This window comes from Macrobrachium nipponense, chromosome 17, assembly GCF_015104395.2.
Source record: "Macrobrachium nipponense isolate FS-2020 chromosome 17, ASM1510439v2, whole genome shotgun sequence".
Classification (NCBI taxonomy): domain Eukaryota; kingdom Metazoa; phylum Arthropoda; class Malacostraca; order Decapoda; family Palaemonidae; genus Macrobrachium; species Macrobrachium nipponense.
In genome coordinates, this window is record NC_087210.1 from 89,408,115 (window position 1) to 89,431,101 (window position 22,987).

At 35.9% G+C, this 22,987-nt stretch overlaps 1 protein-coding gene across 3 annotated transcripts in view; it reads right to left on the reverse strand.

Annotated features, from left to right (window-relative positions):
• Positions 1-22,987, reverse strand: part of LOC135196462 (F-box/LRR-repeat protein 7-like) — a 409,207-nt gene that overhangs the window by 239,105 nt on the left and 147,115 nt on the right. The window contains exon 1 of one of the 3 annotated variants that reach the window (XM_064223307.1): positions 7,390-9,181. The exons of the other annotated variants lie outside the window; for them this stretch is intronic. Coding sequence (XP_064079377.1) covers positions 7,390-7,738 — 349 coding nt within the window. The 5' untranslated portion in view covers positions 7,739-9,181. Of the gene's footprint in view, positions 1-7,389; positions 9,182-22,987 lie in introns of those variants that run through there. 3 annotated transcript variants of the gene reach the window in all.

Below are 22,987 nucleotides of genomic sequence, written 5' to 3' on the forward strand. Positions count from 1 at the left end.
TAATAATAATAATAATAAGAACTCCGCAGCATAGATCAGAAAACCAGGAAACATATGACAATACACAAAGCACTACACCCAAGAGCAAATACGGACAGACTATACATAACACGAAAGGAAGGAGGGAGGGGACTACTAAGTATAGAGGACTGCGTCAACATCAAGAACAGAGCACTGGGGCAATATCTGAAAACCAGTGAAGACGAGTGGCTAAAGAGTGCATGGGAAGAAGGACTAATAAACGTAGACGAAGACCCAGAAATATACAGAGACAGGAGAATGACAGACAGAACAGAGGACTGGCACAACAAACCAATGCACGGACAATACATGAGACAGACTAAAGATCTAGCCAGCGATGACACATGGCAATGGCTACAGAGGGGAGAGCTAAAGAAGGAAACTGAAGGAATGATAACAGCGGCACAAGATCAGGCCCTAAGAACCAGATATGTTCAAAGAACGATAGACGGAAATAACATCTCTCCCATATGTAGGAAATGCAATACGAAAAATGAAACCATATACCACATAGCAAGCGAATGCCCGGCACTTGCACAGAACCAGTACAAAAAGAGGCATGATTCATTGGCAAAAGCCCTCCACTGGAGCCTGTGCAAGAAACATCAGCTACCTTGCAGTAATAAGTGGTACGAGTACCAACCTGAGGGAGTGATAGAAAACGATCACGCAAAGATCCTTCGGGACTATGGTATCAGAACGGATAGGGTGATACGTGCAAACAGACCAGACGTGACGTTGATTGACAAAGTCAAGAAGAAAGTATCACTCATTGATGTCGCAATACCATAGGACACCAGAGTTGAAGAGAAAGAGAGGGAAAAAATGGATAAGTATCAAGATCTGAAAATAGAAATAAGAAGGATATGGGATATGCCAGTGGAAATCGTACCCATAATCATAGGAGCACTAGGCACGATCCCAAGATCCTTGAAAAGGAATCTGGAAAAACTAGAGGCTGAAGTAGCTCCAGGACTCATGCAGAAGAGTGTGATCCTAGAAACGGCACACATAGTAAGAAAAGTGATGGACTCCTAAGGAGGCAGGATGCAACCCGGAACCCCAAACTATAAATACCACCCAGTCGAATTGGAGGACTGTGATAGAGCAAAAAAAAAAAAAAAAAAAAAAAAAAAAATAATAATAATAATGATATTTTATGCTGGTAGTATTTTAATATATATCCGGAGACTACAACGGGATTGTAGATGGTGATCCCCAGTACAAAATCGTTGATACAGCATTTTCTTAATTATTACTGTATTTTCTCTAATTAGAGAAAATACTGTATTAACGATTTTGTAGCGGAGATCACCATCTACAACAACAATAATAATAATAATAATAATAATAATAATAATAATAATAATAATAATAATAATAATAATAATAATAATAATAATAACCTGCAAGTACAATTAATCTTTAGGCAGGAGGGATTTTAAAAACTATTCGTAAAAACAGAACTTTTGCTAGGTTATAGCGACCTCTGGCAACTATAGTACAGCGCCTGAATTGAGCACTTTTTGCTTTTAAAATCAAAGCTAATTAAACTTAAGGGAAACTAAGTACAAGAAGAATATAACATATGAGAGATGAAGAGAGGAGAAGTTACTAGCAACTGAAGTCAAAACCACAGTCCCTCCACTGAACCACCATTCATTAATAAATGCTTATTAAACTCAATCGCAAATATAACTCCGTTTTTTCGCAAAAACGGGAAAAACAACTTGACGAATCGAGAATTAACTTTCGACGGTTCCTTTCATCTTAAATAATATTAACTACAATAGCAGAAACTGAAGGGAAATGGTTAAACAATAATAATAACGACAAGAGTAATACATCAAAACGTCATTTACCTTAATGGTAAATTTGCTAAAAAGACATTAAAGTTTAGAACCATGAGTGGCAACTTCTATAAATTGGCAATAATGTAAAAAGAATTGATAAAATACCCTCATACATAACTAAGCAAACATATAAAATATCTTTATACATAACTAAACAAACTGATAAAATAACCTCATACATAACAATAAACAACCTGATAAAGTAACCTCATACATAGCTAAACAACCTGATAAAATAGCCTCATACATAACTAAACAAACTGATAAAATATCCTCATACATCAATACACAAACTTATAAAATATCCACTTACATAACTATAAAATTACTGATAAAATATCTTCATACATAACTAAACAAACTGGTACAATATCCTCATATATAACTATAAAGAATCCCCAAGTATAAGAAAAATGTTTAAATAAAAAAGAAAAAAAAAATGGGAACATAAAAGTACTGTGCTAACGCAACAAAGAAAGCCCTAAGTCCAAAAATCATGAATTATTTTGATTTATAGAGAACGTTCTCTCCGGACAAAGGATAATCACCCTAATCATGCGGGCACTCATAGAGCAAACGAACTCTCTATCCCAAAGACACAGAGACACCAGCAGGAAGTCAAGGGAGTGAAGCAGCCATCTCGAATGGGCTGGCCTATATTTTACAAACGCTAATAATATACAATCTGATCTCACATTGTAACTGTATGTATGATGATTTATAATGATTAATCCTCTCTCTTGGATCTTGGACTGCGAAGTTTTTTTTATTTAGCTATCTTTCGCCCTTAGTCTTTTAGAAGGAGCTCCAACAGATAAACAAATCCAGTACATCTTTACATATAACTGACTCCATAACAGAAACACGAATTTCATTGGAGAAAATGATTAAAATTAAATAAATATCTTATTTCTAATTTAATGGAAATGTACAGAAAGCGGACAAACTTGAATTTCAAATCTATGGACCTTGTCGGCTTGTTCCAATGGATAAGGTTTTCTTCGCTGAATAATAATAATTAATAATAATAATAATAATAATAATAATAATATAATAATAATAATAAAATTAATAATAAAATAAAATTATTAAATTAATTCAGAAGATGACCCCTATTTATATGGAACAAGGTCGCCATAAGGACCACTGACCTGAAATTCAAGCTTCCAAAAAATTAGGGTGTCATTAGGAAGTAAGAGAACGTAAAGGGAAACACAGAAAGAAGAGATCTCACTTATCAAAAAGAAAAAAAAAACAAGTTGATAAACTAATTAATAGATAACAATAAATCAAAATGTATTAATATTAAATATATATATATATATATATATATATATATATATATTATATATATATATATTCATTTCTAGGTTAACAGAGACTATGACAACAATCAATTGTTAGAGAGAGAGAGAGAGAGAGAGAGAGAGAGAGAGAACCCTTGACCCCCGCAATGCAAAATGAGAACATCAATGTCAGAGAGAGCCGTTCCATCGAAAGACCTTGAGACCCAGGAGTTGGTTATTTCAACCAGTATCTCCAAATGCATCTGTGGGGCCGTTTTTTAAGCTTAGTCAAGTGAAAAAATCTCCCTCCTCCAAAAGATTCAGCGAAAGATGTAGACAAGCCCAAGCCAGCATCCCCAGCCCCAGAAGACCAAGGTCCCAGACAACAACAACAACAACAACATCGAGCGAAAAACCAAAGAAGACTCCTTTGCAAATCTTCATTAATTTGTGCTCTCTCTCTCTCTCTCTCTCTCTCTCTCTCTCTCTCTCTGCTGCTGCTACAGTCGGCCAGAGTTCCGCTGACGATGATGCGACTTGACGCAGGGAGAAAAGTGTCTTTTTAAACGACTGATTTTTAAAAAGACTTTTTTTTTTTTTCCAGAGAGGTCGCCCGCACATCCGCCTTGTCAACTGACCCTTTTCAAATCCTTTCAAGTTTAAAAAAAAAAAAAGTGTGTGGGGGGGGGGAGGGCATTCGTATATTCTGCCGTAAAAATACTGCGGCTTATCAGGTAATGGCTTGAGAGAGAGAGAGAGAGAGAGAGAGAGAGAGAGAGAGAGAGAGAGAGGTGGGGGAGGTACTTACATACGTCAGATGTGAACATATCAAGGCAGGTTCCTGATCCTGTTCTCGGAAGAGGAGGAGTGCAGGATTTGGGGGGGGGGGATAAGAGGAAGGGGAGGGGGTGGGAGGAGTAAGGACTGCGAAGGAAGAGGAAACAGGGGGAGGAGGAGGAGGAGGAGGAGGACACTAAAGAAGACCCGTTAGAGAAACAGACAGTTGTGGAGGGGGGGGGGGAGAATGGGAGGGGAAAAGGGGTGGGGAGGGAGGTTGCCATAACCCCCGACTAGTTTTGTCATTGTACCCTCCTCCCCCTATGGCCATTAGCTATACAGAAACATGAATTAATGTTCAAAATACAAACAAGATCACATAACAATCGATGAAAATGAAACAAATAAACCGGAGTAAAATAAACAAGCACACACACACACACACATATATATATATACATACATACATATATATATATATATATATATATATATATAATATATATATATATATATATATGTGTGTGTGTGTGTGTGTGTGTGTGTGTGTGTGTGTGCATACACATACACCCATTCTCGATTTTCCTGTACATATTCTCTCTCTCTCTCTCTAATATTAAATATATAATATTATCGTCTAATATATAATAATATATTATATGATATCTAATATATAATATATATATATATATAGATATATATATATTCATATATATATATATATAATATATATCTATATATATATATATATATATATATATATATATATATATATAAATATATATATATATAATATAATATATATATATATATATGTATATATATATATATATATATAGGTTGTGGTTGTATACAGGAAAATCGAGTATGAATAGTCTCCGTTAAAAGGCACAGTGTCCCCCCTTCCTCTAAACTAAAGTAATTTGGCTAAATTTAAGATAATTCTTTGTACTTAACGAAGAATTATTCATGTTCAAAAATTAGAAAACGCCGAAAATGCCAGAAAACCCAAATACGTCTCTATAACTCGGGAAATACATCAATGCAGTACAAAAAAAATTCTCTGTAATATATAAATTTTGAAATGTAGGCGATATCTTTAATACTTGGAGGATAAATGCCCCCAAAATGGTCAAATGTTTAACATATACGCCTAGCCATGAAAACTGAGAATAAAAATAAGGGTCTGAGCCAGAAGGAGGAAGAAAAAATGTTAAATTTTCTACTCGAAAGAGAACTAGAAAATGACATTCTCCTTGATAATCAGAAAATAGTATTTAACTTCATAAATTAAAAGATAGACCTTAACTTGATAAAGGAGAATATATCACTAAACTTCATAAATTAAAAAATAACATTTAAATTATTAAATAAAAAAAATAGCATTCAACTTGATATATTAGAAAATAACATTTAACTTGATAAATTAGAAAGTAGCATTTAACTTGTTACACGAGATGGTTGACATACAAAATTTGTATAGGCAGATCCATTACAATCCAAACTATATAACTCAAAACACAAAAGGAGAGTCATAAAGAAAAAAATAACGCATAAAAAATAATCACAATCCAGGGTATAAAACAAACAAAATATCTAACATGACCATTTAAAAAAAAAATAAATAAAAATAAAAAACTTTATCCGGTTTGAGCGTCAGGGTACTCGAGGAACAATCGACGAGGCAGCTGTAATATTTGCTACCTGGGGACATACCCAATCAAGGAGATGAAGTTGGCACCTCAACTTTCACCCCCCCCCCCCACCCCCAACCCCCAACCCCATCCCTCCTCCAGCTCTTCTTCTCGTCTTACTAGCGGCTAGCCGAAGATCTATCAGTGCATATACATACATACATACATACGGGTTTGAATCCTGCTATGGACATCAGAATTACCTCATATTTTTGCATTTGGATACAAGGCTTGGACGTGACAAAAAGAGTTTCTGAACTCGAGAAGTTGCTAGGGCATTGCAGTACATATACATACATGTAAACATATGGGTTTGATTCCTGCTCCGGACATCAGAATTTCTTCGCATTCTTGCACTTGGATCTAAGGCTTAGTAGTGATAAGCGTATCCAGAAAGTATGAAGAATTCGAGAAGTTAAGAGGGCACGGTGGTTATTATTAAGCACATATACATACATACATACATACATACATACATACATACATACATACATACATACATACATACATACATACATGCGGATTCAATTCCTACTACAGACATCCTTTATCTACTAACGCTTTATCCTGAATTGGAAGCCGGTTAATTATAGTAAAATTTAAAGCCAACAAGGTATTTGCTAACTTTACACTACCTACGCTCTTATATCATCTCTATTTTATTCAATTACCATTATGAATGTCGACTTTCCTTTCAATTTAATCTTGGATATATCATGCATTTTAAAATACCTAATTTATTTCCAAATTACATACTTTTTCCATTCGACGTGGAAGCTTCATCGTTCGTATTATCAGAGCTTCAAAAAGTGGGGATAACTCTTTTCAAATGTGGAGTTCAAGCTTTTTTCAGGATTCGGATAATGTTTTTCATTCTGTTTCCAAAAAATAAAAAGTGGAGCTCATGCTTTCTTCAGGGTTGGGATAATATTTATCACTTTTTAATTTTTCCCGTCAGGTATAAGTTATATAAGTCCCTGTAATAAATGTATGTTATTGTCCTACCGGATCCTGCTTATTGAAAAAAATATTTACGCCATTATTCAGGCTTCAGTGCACATAAAGCAGTGAAACTTGGCATCTGTCAACCGTAGATTTTATCATTTATCAGTTACCTAAGATTTGCCAACACGAATTTAGCGAATTTATAAGCCTTTCTGTTTCCTCGTCCATTCTGTTGCAAAATATTAACCGTATCACCGACTTCTGATGCCAATGATGACAGATAAATCAATGCAAAAACTATATCCTAATGGAAACGTTCAAATTCTATGTATTTAAAACAGAAAACTTACGTTGATTCTATTCTCATTTCCAAGGTAAGGAATTTTATTATTTTCAATGTTCTGTAGCCTAAATTAAACATTCTTCAGAGAGAGAGAGAGAGAGAGAGAGAGAGAGAGAGAGAGAGAGAGAGAGAGAGAGAGAGAGAGAGAGAGCAGTTTTGTTTAAATAAAATTATTATGCGTTGAAAATTATTTACAAAAAATAAACAGACGTTGAAAAAAAAATGAAAATACGCTAAAAATATTCCCCCCCCCAAAAAAAAAAAAAAAAAAAAAAAAAAAAAAACACAATATACATTGGAAACTATTTAAAAAGAAAACGAATACATATTGAAAACGAACCAACCCCACTAAAAAAAAAAAAAAATATTAATCAGAGACCAAAGAAATTAAGAGAAATGCAACATACAAAACCCAGTAATAAAAAAAAACTAATATTACCTAGGTCCTCTGGAGGAACCTTCCTACCTACCTTGTATCCTGCAGGTGTGGTGAGGGGCGCAGCATATTTGGTGCGGGTGGGGCTGGCGTTTCTTGACTCTGCGCCTCCGGAAGAGGGGCTGGTAGCAATACATGATACAGCGACTCTGCCAGCACCAGATACTCGTCGACACGGAGGAGAATACTGACGAAGGCCCTGAAGAGGTATGAGGATGCTGCTTCTGGTGCCCTTGGCTCTCCTGGTCTCTCGAGGGACGAAGAAAAGAGCAGCAGCAACGATGGTGGTAGTGATGTTGGTGATGTTGGTGGGGATGTTGATGGTGATGATGACGACGTTTGGAGATCTCTACTCCTCCACCGCCACGCCAGTCCAAGCTCATTCGAGGTGAGTGGTTTCGTGGGTGTGCGCGTGAATAATCTGGTCACTGAAGTTAATCATTCATACTCGATCGAGGCAATTATTCGTAATTATTTAAATAAGTTACCTAAGTTCATCACAGTGAATTACCTAAGTTTCATCAAGTTCATTTTCCAAGAGTAAATTATCTGTATTTTTTTAGGCAATTCTTCATAATTATTTAAATAAGTTACCTAAGTTCATCAGAGTGATTTACCAAACTTTCTTCAAGTTCATTTCCCAAAACTGAATTACCTGTATTTTTTCAAGTACATTTTTCAAGTTAGCTCAAATCACTCATCCCGTACAACTTATCAACACCATCCAGTTTCACAAGGAGAAATGAGCCAAGTTCATCACAGTGAAATCACTTAAGTATCTTCCTGTTCATTTTCCAGGAGTGAATTATCTGTATTTCTTCGAGTCCACTTTCCAGATTAGCTCGAACAACTCACATTACATTATCCAGTTTCCCTCGGAGAAATCATCCACGTCCAGTCGGTTATCGGGATTTATCTGAATAAATTATGCTAGCTCATTCCGCTAAGTTATCCACGCTCATTCCGACGAATTGCCCAAATTGCTAAGGGTAGATTACATGGGTCAACTTAATGTCAATCTTTATCGAATCATTCGGGCAAAATTTCCATGTTCATTTCTGGTAAATTATCCACGGTCATAAGACTCATTATAAAAATTATGTAGACAGATTAACCAGGCTAATTCGCTTATACACAAGTAGGTAGATTATCCAGACTAATTCACGTACAAGTTTGTAGACTGATTAACCACGGTAATTCACTTGTAAGTATATTTGCAGATTATCCAGGCTGATTAACGTATAAAAAAGTGGACAGATTATCCCAGCCAATTCACTTTTATGTATTCAATTATCCACGCTAATTCACTTTTAATTATGTATTCAGATTATCCAAGCTAATTCACTTTTAATTGTGTAGGCTGATGATCCACGCCAATTCACTTATAAGTAAGTAGGCCGATTATCCAGACCAATTCACTTACAAGTATGTAGGCAGATTATTCACGCTAATTCACTTTTAATTATGGAAGCTGATGATCCACGCTAATTCACGTTGAAGTATGTGGGCCGATTATCCATGTTAATTCACTTATAAGTATGAATTCAGGTTATCCACGCTAATTTACGTTTACGTATGAGGGCCGATTATTCACACTAATTCACTTATAAGTATGTGTTCAGATTATCCAGGCCAGATCCAAGGCAATTCAGGCATATGTGAAAAAAGTGGCATCACCAACAGTTCCGTATAACACTTAAAATATTATATTTCCATACATTTCAAGCAAAAAATTTCCAACAATTAACTTCCCTTCGCGTGAACACCGAATGAAAATTTGATCCACACTGCAAAACGGCAGCCACTCCTTCTCATACTTCCTTCACTCACCCTTCAAATAGATTTAACATTGAGGAGAGCGATACATATATATTATATAATCAGATTAACTTATGTGAATCATACAATCCTAAGGGGAATTAATAACTTATTTCTCCATTGCAAGATTAATACCTATAATTTCTCGTCGCAAACCTCCAGGTATGAGAGTTGTTCTTAGATAAAATTTACCAAATCTGCTATAATCATAACAACAGAAACATCACATAAAAATAACAGCTATAATCACAATAACAACAGAAACAATCACATAAAAATAACAACAAATAAAGATATTATGATAATGAACACAATACCAACATAACGCGTATGCAAATATTTAGAGCTGCCCATACAACACGTAATACACGTTCGCAAGTTATTCAAGTTCATAACTCTATGATATAAAAAAAAATAAGAACTAATAAGTGATAACAACCAATATAAATATATTACTGAACGTAACATTGTATGTAAGGATAAAATGTTAAAAACTTCGGCGCAATCTAGCTATCTGTACAGCGTATAATGCTGTATGAAACACTCAGCCACGGCCCGGTGGTGCCAGGCGCACGATCATGACTAACTTTAACCTTAAATAAAAAAAAAAATACCGAAGCTAGATGGCTGCAATTAAGTTTGCTTAATGACTGGAGTATGGATGACCAACATACCAATTTGCAGCCCTCTAGCCTCAGTAGTTTTTAAGATCTGAGGGCGCACAGACAGAAAGCCAAATTTCATACAAACAAACACAGAAGCAAAGGGCAACGTCGGGATGCTGCTGGCACGAGAGATTTGGCCTTCTAATCCACGGCATCATCTCTTGCAGCCGGAGAGGCTTCCAGTAACACGAGAATTTAACCAGAAATTCTACCCATTATTCAAGGGCTCCTCCTCATACCGCCAGTCTAAGTCCACGGTGTGTGTGTGTGTGTGTGTGTGTGTGTGTGTGTGTGTGTGTGTGTGTGTGTGTGAGAGAGAGAGAGAGAGAGAGAGAGAGAGAGAGAGAGAGAGAGGTAAAAGGAATACCCGATTCTAATTAAACATTTATGACGATTTATAGAAATGAAGACGTATCCAGTCATGATGGTATCTATCATACATCTCTGAAAAGTTGATGGAACGTGAGAGTACTTTTTTTATATACAATATAATACATATATATATATATATTATGATGTATGTATGTATGTATGTATGTAGTATGTATGTATATATATATTTATATATATATATAGATATATATGTATATGTATGTATGTATGTATGTAGTATGTATGTATGTATGTATGTATGTATGATGTATGTATGTATGATGATGTATGTATGTATGTATATATATATATAATATATATATATATATATATATATATATATATATATATAGGCATATCACACACACATATATATCTACACATATAAATAAAAAGATGGCCACACCCACACAATTATATTTGTACCCCGACTATGCGTGAATAAACAAGTGAAAGCGCTTGGTACTGAACTTCTACCTGTCATTTCCATGTGGTATTCACTTATATACTGAAGTCACGAGCGAATGCTGTGATGTTTCAAGCATATTAAGATTTTCCAGCTCATATTCACAACACAGCCTTCTCAGACATACGAATTGAAATGACCTTTAACCCCTTTTTCGTTCGATGTGGGGTATGGCATCCCCATGCTTACACAACTTGCAATAATAAAGGTACCCAAACGTTAATAGGTTACTAAAAATTAAAAGTAAAAACCCACGCACATTTAGTACAGATGAACTGTTTTACAAAGTATATTGTGGCGTAAAAAAAAACCTGAGATTGGGAGAAAATCAGAAGTAGCAAAAAGCTTGCGACAGGTGGAGTAGTGGAGAGAATGGCGGATGCATAGTGGGAATTGTATAATTCAGAGTATTGCAAAATTGCGAAGGGGGGTGGGGGGGGGGGGAAGATGGATACGTAGATAGGGCTAGAAAGACGGTATGAAAGAGGTTTTGCTAAGCAGGGGTTTCAGCATGCGACAGTTGTAGCAAGACGAATCAATCAATAAATTCGCCCCCCTTCATTCCCTAATAAAACAAATATTAAATATATATGCCAAACGTATAAATAGATATGATGACCTATTACTCACTTTAAATAACCTAAGTTACTATGGTTATCAAGCTTTTCATGAATGATTACTTTCAGAGCCTTAGACCAGATATAAGGTATCCCCTGCACACAAGTCTTTTGTAAAATAAAAAAAAATATATATATACACCAGACTTAGGTTGTTTGGATACGCAATTAATTACTGCCTCAGCTGCCCAAGAATGAACTAGTTTCAAAACGCCTTGCATTATCGGAACTAAGCCCTACAGCTGCGTACATATTAACGTCTGTTCATAAAGGTTCATAAAATTTCATTCAAGATTTCTGAGAAAAAAAAATATTTCTTTTATCTGTTCAATAGACTTGAAATAGTAAAACTATGCACGAGAAAAAATTGAACCTGGCACTAATGCAGCAAAGTCTAAAAGAAATAAGAACAAAATATTTCATTTATCTGTTCAATAGACTTCAAATAGCAAAAATATGCACAAGAAAGAAAATTGAACTTGGCACTAATGCAGCAAAGTCTTTAATAAAAAGAAAAAAAAAAGGAAACAAGCCACTGGTATGAAATTTGGTAAAAACAGGTTTGTAACTTAATATCCACGAACGGCCCAGGGTGATGACGAGACACTAAAACGACAGGAAGGGTCAACGGCAATTTTTTTTCTATTAAGATACAGATTTTGTTTTGCAAAGAGATCTTGATTTTCATAGTTAGAAAAATATTCGAGACAAAAATTATTCCATTGCCTCTACATGGTTATTCCTCCCTGAGCAGCAGCATCATTATTATTATTATTATTATCATTATTATCATTATTATTATTATTATCATTATTATCATTATTATCATTATTATCATTATTATCATTATATTATTATTATTATTATTATTATTATTATTATTATTATTGGAGAAACAAATCTATTATGATGTATGCGTACAAAAATTTAAAGATAAAGATAAAATATTACATATACGTAACTGTGGATTTATTTTTCCATTTTAAGACCTCAGTGCTACTAATGAGATATTTTTCATCATTCATCATCATCAATCATCATCATTCAATCATCCATCATATTCATCATCATCATCATTGGAGAAGCAAATCTATTGTTATGTATGTGTACAAAAATTTAAAGATAAAGATAAAATATTACATATACATAACTGTGGATTTATTTTTCCATTTTAAGACTCGTGCTACTCTGAGTATTTTTCATTATCACTATTATTATTAATTATTATTATTATTATTATTATTATTATTATTATTATTATTATTATTATTATTATTATTATTAACCAGATGATGAACCCTATTCACGTGGACCTAGCCCACCGAAGGGGCCACTGACTTGAAATTCAAGTTTCCAAAGAATATGGTGGTCATTAGGAAGAAGTAAGAGGAAGTAAAGGGAAATACAGAAAAAGAGATCTCACTCATTAAAATAAACACATTAATAAACTACGCCAATGAGCAGAGTGAATCATACTAAATATCATGCAAAAAAGACCAATTATAAGCTAGTTATCACACGCCCCAAAGACATTGAGTGATTGATTTAGTGTCGTTAAAACTGGCGTCGCAACATCTACGTTATTGATGCAGAAAAAATTGAGTAGGAACCTAAAAAAGAAAAATTCCATATAAAGAAATACTATATATATATATATATATATATATATATATATATATATATATATATATATATATATATATATATATATATATATACAAAGCATGTACAAACACATACAGTACGGTGTCCAAGACAAAGTACTACCTAATAAAAGTACTATTTGTAAAATCTCTATCAAAGTAAACTAGTATATGTCCAATGTTTACCTTCCATAGGTTCATATGACGTTCTTCATCTCACATATTGGAGTCTTTTCTATTTCTACTTCGCATTCGTACTTTTTTTGTTTTTCTATTAAAAAACTATTTTTGATTTTGTTAAGATAAAATTTTAGTGCAAACCCTCTGTAGGTTTCAAAAGTAAAATAAATAGGCACAGATGAAGACACATGTGTAAATACACAAAAATGGAGTTTTTATCAATTTTTTATTGGGCTTTGTTACGTTTTTATCACTAATAATAAATAGATAATAAATAAAAACAAATGAAAGCCAAGCTTACAGAAGGTAAACCTACGTCGCTCTAAAAATATGTCAAGAAGAACCGATGCACGGATGAGGAAAGAATGGAGGAGGAGGAGGAGGAAGAGGAGGAGGAGGAAAGAATGGGGGAGGAAGATGGGGAAGAGGAGGAGGAAAATAGAATGGATAAGGAGAGGAGGAGAAAGAGGAGGAGGAGGAGGGAGGAGAAAGAGGAGGAGGATGGGGGGAGGAGGAGGAGGAGTGAGGCCTTTGTTATCAGACGAACAAAAGAGCAAAGCTGATGAAACAATAGCACCGAAGCCTAAGTTGATCTGAGCGCTCCTGACGTTACAAGCATCATCAATTAAGAGACTTGACGCACAGTTCCCCGTCACCGGAGTCACCCGGAATCGGTCTTCGTGTAAGGGCGAAAACATCAACGCATTAAACACCCCCCCACCCACCAACCCCTTCCCCACCCCCCATGGCATTTACGGCAAACGATATGCGTCGTCGCTGCTTTTTATTTATGATGGCGACGGAAATGCTGTCGAAGAGATAAAAATGGAGAGAGAGAGAGAGAGAGAAGTGACGCCAGACTTCCAAAATGATCAATGGCGTTTAAGGAAGGGAGGAATATATAGGATTCAGGCCGACGGCCAAGCGCTGGGACCGATGAGGTCAATTCAATGCTGAAATGGAAACTGTCATTATGAGAAGTTTTGAAACGCGTAAAAAAGAAAACCTCTCATTTGCACTATGGAAAAAGTGTTAGAGAGGTTGGAAAGTCAGATGGAAGGAAAGGTATATGAACGGAGGTACAGTTAAAAGGAATGAAGGAGGTCGCTGCACAAAACCTTACAGGCAATGCCTACAGTGCACCACGTAAGGAGCACTGACAGTGGCATTTAGGTATGGTGTATCGCCAAATTTAAATAAAGCAAAAAAATAAAATTATAATGTATATGTTATAAGCTGCCTTTGAATACGTACATACATAAACGAATAGAACAATTACACGCAAAATGCTCACAGCATTAAATGCGCGAAATGTAAATGCAAGGAAATATTATGGTTTTGAAGAGGAAATCTTAATACTGTCACGCTTTTATCTCTCTGCCGATTAGTGTACTACATTACCATCATCATTACTATTTCTATATCCCTATACAAGCAAACATCATGTGGGTATTTCACCAACTATTACAACAAGAAATCAGACAGGCTCAAATACAGCTTTGCTCTCTCTCTCTCTCTCTCTCTCTCTCTCTCTCTCTCTCTCTCTCTCTCTCTCTCTCTCTCTATATATATATATATATATATATATATATATATATATATATATATATATATATATATATATATATATATATACATACATACATATATTCCCCCCTTCCATAAGAAAATCAAGTCAGTACCTCTATCTGATGATTTTTCCAACTGTTCCGTTATCCGCAAATCCGTTAAATAATTGGAAAGACCGTGACTTTGGACTCAAATAACTTGGCATAAACATAGGCATACGTAAAAGCAGCCTACACACTCGTATCACAGACATCAAATGCAAATCAAAGAGACCGCTAAAAATGGTTAATTATCTTGACCGGCCACAACGATTCTTGTGCCACGTCTCTTCATCAGCATCCATCCATTTATTCACGTCACCTCCAATAAATTTCTGACATTCTCCTCACATACAACACTCCTTCCGCAAATAGATATGACAACACGAGTCGCCCTCTTGAGCAAAACCGCGCTACGCCACCCCCCGAGATTTCAAAAACCCGAGGAATGCCACCTTTAATGTCCGGTGTGTCCCCTGATTATCTCAGGGGCATTAAAACCAATCTATCTGGTTAAACATCGTAAAGAGCAATCTCTCTCTCTCTCTCTCTCTCTCGTAAAAACGGCTTTACAGGTTCAGGGGGCAGGAAAATAAAATGGGTAATATCGCGTAATACCGGGACCGAAGTCGCCCGAGTAATAAAAGAGTTATCTGTGACATCCACTCTAACAAGGTGTTCGTCTTAATATTCTCGGATTAGTCAACGCTGGCCGCACATTCCCCCCCTCCCCGACTACTCCTTCTTCCTACACACCCCTTCCTTCTCGACATTCCCCATCTGGAAACACCAGCGACATAAAAAGAAGAAAATGAGACCCATAAATGTGGTAATCCGATTCTGGGCAGAATGAGCGGATCAGCGAAATGGGCGCGAGGGATCTGCCATATTAACCTATTGTAGTCATCGACTGGATTGTATCCCCAGTTGATACAGCTGTGTGCGCATGCGTGCGTGCGTCAAAGTATTCCCACGCAGAACTGTTGCATCCTCGAAGAATTTATGGAACGAGAAATAAACATACTCGTGGAATTAATGGAACAAGAAATATCAAATAAAAAGTGCGCAGGAGTTTCTTCGGCGCAATCGAGTTTTCTGTAAATCGTATCATGCTGTATGAAACTCTCAGCCATGGCCAGTTGGTGGCCTGTGTTGTTGACATCTATATCGGTGCCAGACGCACAATCATGGCTCAAGTTAACCTTAGATAAAAGAAACACTACCGAGGCTAGAGGTCTGCAATTTGTTATGTTTGATGACTGGAGGGTGGATGATCAACATAGCAATTTGCAGCCCACTGTAGTTTTCAAGTCTTGAGGGCGGACACAAAAAGTGCGGACGAACAGACAAATAGCCATCTCAATAGTCTTCTCTTACAGAAAGCTAAAAACACCCATATCACTAATCAACTCACTCCCTTCATAAACAAAACTGAGGACGAACCGTTTGCGCAAAACCTCGCTCATTTTCAATACCTCTACTTCCAAAGAAAACTCGAGAGCAATTTAATCATGAATCGTTCAATTTCTTTTCTGGAAAAATGGAAGAAGAATAATTTCACCCCCGACTATCATCAATAATTATTCCTCGTGTGTATTTTCCCATTAGACTCTCCGGTGTCTTATTTAAGGCATTCGTTGATCTCCCTAACACCTACTTGCCGTCACAGCTGATCACCTGCGGATGTTACACCCTTCACCGTCGCTTCCCAAACTTTCACACATTTTTCGTCTGGTCCTCGGCATTCCTTTTGGCTAAGAAGCGAATAGAATATAGAATTTAGGCCAAAGCCCTAGCGCTGGGACTTATGATGGGGGTATTCAGCGCTGAAAGGGAACCTGACAGTAAAAAGGTTTGAAAGATGTCACGGGTGGACGACAAGATCTTCAAACACATAACCTTAAGCTGAATTCTAAGATCTATAACAATCAAAGACTTCACTATTATCATGCGGAGCTATATTTCTGGAATCTACTATAATTACGAGATCTGATTATTTCATTTTTAATTCTGAGGAAGAAAACAAGTTTGCCATTAATTCCCGTTAGGTATTTGACTCTTGATATAGTATTTGACTCTTGATATAGCATTTCCTGTCAATACAGAAATAAACGCGGTCTTAATTAAATTGAAACGGTGTCTAGGTCGGCCTCCTATAATTTTGCTCGTTATAGGTAAATAAATCATAAGATCCTCAAGTAATTAGCTAGTAATTTAGTGGGCGCATAATATGACATACTTTTCCATAGCCTAATTCCGACCTGGAATTGAATCTTCGCAAGTATTTATAACAATTCCATGAGAACTCGGAAATAAGCCTGATTCAAAATGAACAAGGAAATCTCGACAAAATGAAGAAACTGTCACTATTTAAAACGAAAATAAAAAGAACCGAGAAATAAAGGATGAACGTCGCAAAGGCGAGAACTATAAACACCGCCACAGCACACCGAACTCTTACAGGGGGGGAAATAAATAATGAGAGCTTCTCGTGGACACAAAATCCGTAGCCAATCGGATCACGGGAGAAATCAAAACAATTCCAACGCAGCAGCAGCAGCAGCGAGAGAGAGAGAGAGAGAGGAGAGAGAGAGAGAGAGAGAGAGAGAGAGAGAGAGAGATAAAATAAGAACAGAATGAATAAAATAGAAAAAGCCGAAACCTTGCCACACAAAAGACTCCTCTCCTCCCCCCACACACACAAAAAAAAGAGAGAGAGAGAGAGAGAGATAAAAGGCAAAATGAAAGAGCCGTTGAAAAGACTGCGGTGAAGCGGGAACTCGGAGGAGAAGTTTTACCCGCCAAAAAGGCGACCGCCCGCTGTAAACAGGATTAGCGCGCCCGTCAATCCGCCCACAGAGCAACTTCTCGAGGGGCACACATCACCCCCTCCGGAGGCACTGTGCTCTCTTCAATGGCCGCGGATAAATGCCTTCGTCCACTCCTAAGGGCTATGGAGTGGCCCTATTATGGAATTAAAAGGAAATAAATGAACTCTGCCCAGAATGGAACCCGATTATACAACCCTTCTTCAAAGTAAATACGTCACTGACAGTATCCAAGAGAGCTCTCAAGTTTTCTTCTTTTTCTTCTTCTTTTTTCTTTTACTCGTCGTTGCTTTTCATACGAGAGGTCGTTCGCCCCAGAACGTTCGTATATAAAGTAATAAACCGAGTGATGTGTCCGACTAAGACGATCACGGAACGGAATATATATAATAAAAATGATTCAAATGACGGCAAAGCAAAGGCAGTTGAGATCATTATTTACAAAACACCTGCAATATTTCTAACAGGCATGAAGAATTGAATACGATTTATGTCTTTAAGCAATATGGAGAAGTAAAAATCAACCCTGTAATGGTTCGTCAGAATCCTTTCTAAGACCTAGCTGTCTTATATAAATATCTAGGGTAACTATATTCTTTTTAAATAAAAATTACTCAACTTCTGGAAAAAGTGGTTCAGGAGAGCATTGAAAATTATCTGATCAAGTCTTTAATTTACAATAAACAGAGATAACTGAATAAGTATCTTATAAAACAAAAGACAAACTTACTTTATTCTCATGTCATTATCATTTTTCATATAATAATAATAATAATAATAATAATAATAATAATAATAATAATAATAATAATAATAATAATAATAATAATAATAATAATAAACGATGGTCTCATAACGATGGTCCAAAGAACTAGGAATTGACAAAATCTATATTCTAAGGGACGAAGTTATCGCATTGCAGAAAATCTGTGATTGATACGAAAACACGTGCCATTTAGACCGCTGTCCGAGTTGTCGTTTCACTGCAATACGAAAATGCAGGTGGGAGACAAGGGTTAATAGACTTTTTCAATATTTTCGTTGATTTATAGCACGATTCTGTTCTCTATCTCGTTCGCTATTATTGAGTCCTTCCCGTCCCTCTTCAAAAATTCAGTGGAAGTCAAGAGGTTGGGAATTCTTCAAAAACCTTAATCATTACACTAGAAACGCTACATTCCGATACGAATTCATCCTAAGATGACCTATCCTAACCTAAGCTAATCTATAATATGGGGCGCTTCCCTCACATGCATACATAAATACACATACACATATATATGTCCAATGCAGAACGAAGGAACTCGTACTTGAGAATATCCTTAAATTCAAGTTCACACTGAATATAAAAGAAGTTGACAGGCATTTATATACAAAATCAGAAAGAGGGGGCGGGGTTACAGTTTATTAATCTGGGCGGCATGTTCTTTAAGCATATGTGTATGCATATGTATATATATATATATGTATATGTATATATGTGTATATATTATGACGGGACTTGAGTGAATCTTACCTGGTGGTTAGGTCTGTGGGGATGTTTGCTGGTCTGTAATCACTCAATTATCCCTCAATAAATTTAAAATATAACCACCAACAAAAATATTCTTTTTGTCTGCTTCAAGTATTATTTATTTTCACCTCTATTTTAACCACTTTTAATTACTTCTCCAATCCAGCAGGATCTTAATTAAACGCTAAAGACTATCGATAATTTAATACTTAACTAAAAAAAACTTAAATTCCAATATAATTACTTTCACACGTAATATCACAAAAACACTAGTAATGATAAGCAAAAGAAAAAGATGTTTTCAACACTGCACTGAATAGTTCTCTAAAGAAAAATACAAATAACAAGTGTAACGAAAACTAAGGAATGCAACATCTGTATGGAACTAAGTTAAGGAAAAGGAACCAAGGATAATGTAGAATAGTTAACATAACTGATAATAGATGGCGTTGAACATTAAACACCCGATAATTTCATAGTTACAAATAATTATTACAAATAAGTGTGACGTTCCGTCATAATATATTATATCACGTGGGGTATATATAATATATATTTATATATATAATATATAATATATATATATAAAGAAATATAAATAACATTCCTAGTAAGCATTGTCACAACACCGTGACTGGAAGAGACTGAACCCCTACCGCCCTGGGCCTCAAGAACTTCCCAAGAACTTGTAGAGAGAGAGAGAGAGAGAGAGAGAGAGAGAGAGAGAGAGAGAGAGAGAGAGAGCATGTTTCATGCACCTGAGGGCAAGATTTTCCCGAAATTCGGGTTGCAACTCGACGCTGCTACTACAAAAACGCTGGTGATGAGGGTGAGACACCTCCAAATAGGATTCAGGAACGAGCCTTATTTTCAGAAGCAACTGCTCTCCCGTCCTGTCCTGTGACGTCACTAAGACGTCAGCTCTCTCTGGAATGGATTGGTCTATAGAATTCAGGCCAATAACGAAGAGCTGGGACCTATGAGGTCCTTCAGCGCTGAGATGGATACTGACAGTAAGAAGGCTTGAAAGGTGTAACAAGAGGAAAACCTCGCAGTTGCACTGTGAAACAGTTGTTTGACAGGGTGGTACGTCAGGTGAAAGAAAGGGAATATGGACTGAGATACAGAGAAAGGAATGGAGCGAAGGGACGCTGCAAAGAACCTTAAGTAATACCTATGGTGCACCACGTAAGGTGAAGTGACGTCGCTGCCCCACTACGGAAGTCACTTTTCCATGGACATTTCAATGGTAACACTTTTTTTTTAATATCGCCTTTAGTTTGTCTGTTATCGTCTTCATCGTCATCAATACTACGTTGGCCTCTAATGGAATAAGTCCTTATCCGTTTTTTTTTAATATTGATTTGCAACGTTCACTGTGATCATTCTTATCGTAACTACTGGGACATAAATTAAAATTTGTGACTTGAACGTATTTTCATTTTCATAATCATAATCGAAACTACTGTTTAACGATGTACCGGTACACGTCAAGAATTGTGATTATTTTTTTTTATTTTTACAAATAAATGACTTCTTTAAATCTTATTAAGCAGAAGTCCTCATAGCATAATTAAAGCTCAGAAAATAAAAAGTAATACACGCACAGTGAACAATAAATACATATTATTTTAATAGAACGTATGATTAAATGCAGAGTTAGGTTTTGCGCAGTGATTTCAATGCCTATAGATAATGATCTTATGCCGATTGTTCAAAATCTTCACGGATAGCTGGCTCGCTCTCTCTCTCTCTCTCTCTCTCTCTCTCTCTCTCTCTCTCTCTCTCTCTCTCTCTCCTCTCTCTCTCTCTCTCTCTCTATGATTAAACGGAAAAGATGTAAACATACATATGTACATACGTGCATATACAAAAATATGATTTTACATAGCTATACATATACGTTTACTTTCTATCGCCGGAATTGACACGTGGTATAAAATGTAAGCAGAGTACTTGGACAAAAAAGAAACAAACAATGGAATGATGGACGTTATCGCAAATAAAGTAAGCAACTAATTCACTAAACCTTTGCCTACATCAAATCATCAGTCTCAGAGATACCAACACTAACAGGTGTAATCTGTAAATCAAATTATTATTATTATTTTTGTTCAGAAGATGAACTCTATTCATATTGGACAAACCCACAGTGTCCACTGACTTGAAATTCCAGCTTCCAAAGAATATGGTGCTCAAATAGAAGTAAGAGAAGGTGAAGGGAAATACAGAGAGAAGAGAGAAGCAATTAACGATGGAAAGTTCAGAGCAATTCATTCACTAAGCGATAAACCAGAATCAACTAAAAATATTTTAAAAGCAGGAAGGCTCAATCTAATCAGAGACAGAAAATACTTAACAATACGATTTTATAATTAAAAATAATCAGCAAAAAGATTTTATCATTTGAAATCCCAAGTTACGAGCAATAACTATAGTGGAAAAATAAAATAAAAATGATGTAACAACCAAAATACACCATCAATATTTCATTACACTGATATGAATAAGAGAAAGCAAACGTACGTAAATGTGTACCAATTCTTTCCTCGTACAGAGATAGACTAAATGAACATCTTCAATAGTTAACATATCAGATATAATATGAAAGCCGTTGCTCGTAAAGCAGAATAAAAGATCATTAATTTGAATGAAGCATCGATGGTAGTTTGAGATACAAAGATGTGCATTTACTTGAAGACACACACAAGCGTACAATTCCTTGATTTACATAAAGAAATATGGACAACATCGAGGACCGAGGCCTCTCTTAGTAGAGAAAGAAATTATAAAATAAAAAGAGTATCACTCTCTAGACATTTTTTGCACAACGCCGAAAACATAAGAGACGAAAATTACTGAACAAAACTAAGATAGACAGAATAGTTACCAGTAAAACAATACTCAGAAAAAATTTAAGCACGTATATATAGATCCCGATAATATTTCTAGTAAAAAAAAATGGTTAATAAATCCAGAAAACGAACAGGACTTTTGATACTGCGAAAAAACACACACACACACACACATATACACTCAAATTTGGAGCGAACAACACGCACTACAGGTGCTGAACATTTTGTGTAGGATAGAATAAAAAAATCTGTCAATATAAACTGGTTTTTCGACAAAGCTAACAAGGAAATAGAACATTTGCTTAAAACAAAATTAATGGCATAACGGAAAACTAGTAATGCCAAATACTTACGTAAATATCAACATGATACAAGAAAGCCCATTACTCATATAACTTTAATAAATGAACTTCATGAAAAAATAAAATGTGACAATGTGTGCAATACAACGTTCAAGAAAAGGAGAGAGAGAGAGAGAGAGAGAGAGAGAGAGAGAGAGAGAGGAGAGCGAAGCAAGGGAGAGGAGAGACGAGAGAGAGAGAGAGAGAGAGAGAGAGAGAGAGAGAGAGAGAGACATTTGGTACACTTTTCGAACTCTGCGACACCATACGATGCGTCTTTATAATACGTGAACAAACACGGGATCCAAAGTCCTTTATTTATCTAATCCCTACGAGTAACAGGAACAACCAACGGCGTAAGAGGACGAAAATACAAGAAAACAAATGATAAGATCGAACGGCGAAGGGGCGTACCGCGCACGGAACTACATCACAACGATCAGGTCAAGCAGTACAGCGGGCAATATCCTAGCATCCTCAGCCCTCTTATCTTCGGGCCTTGACGCTTATACGCAATACAGTAGATAGAACACAAAATACGACAAAACAATAACATGGTAAATATACGCTTGGCTGCCTCAGTACTCTGAGGTCACATGATGCGAGCGGGGACAATCTTAAGATACTTTTAGCTATGTCTCTACAGAATCATAGCAAACTTATCATTCTATTGTGAACCACAGTACGAACTAATATAAATAAAAAAAAATGACAAAAGTACCTTAGT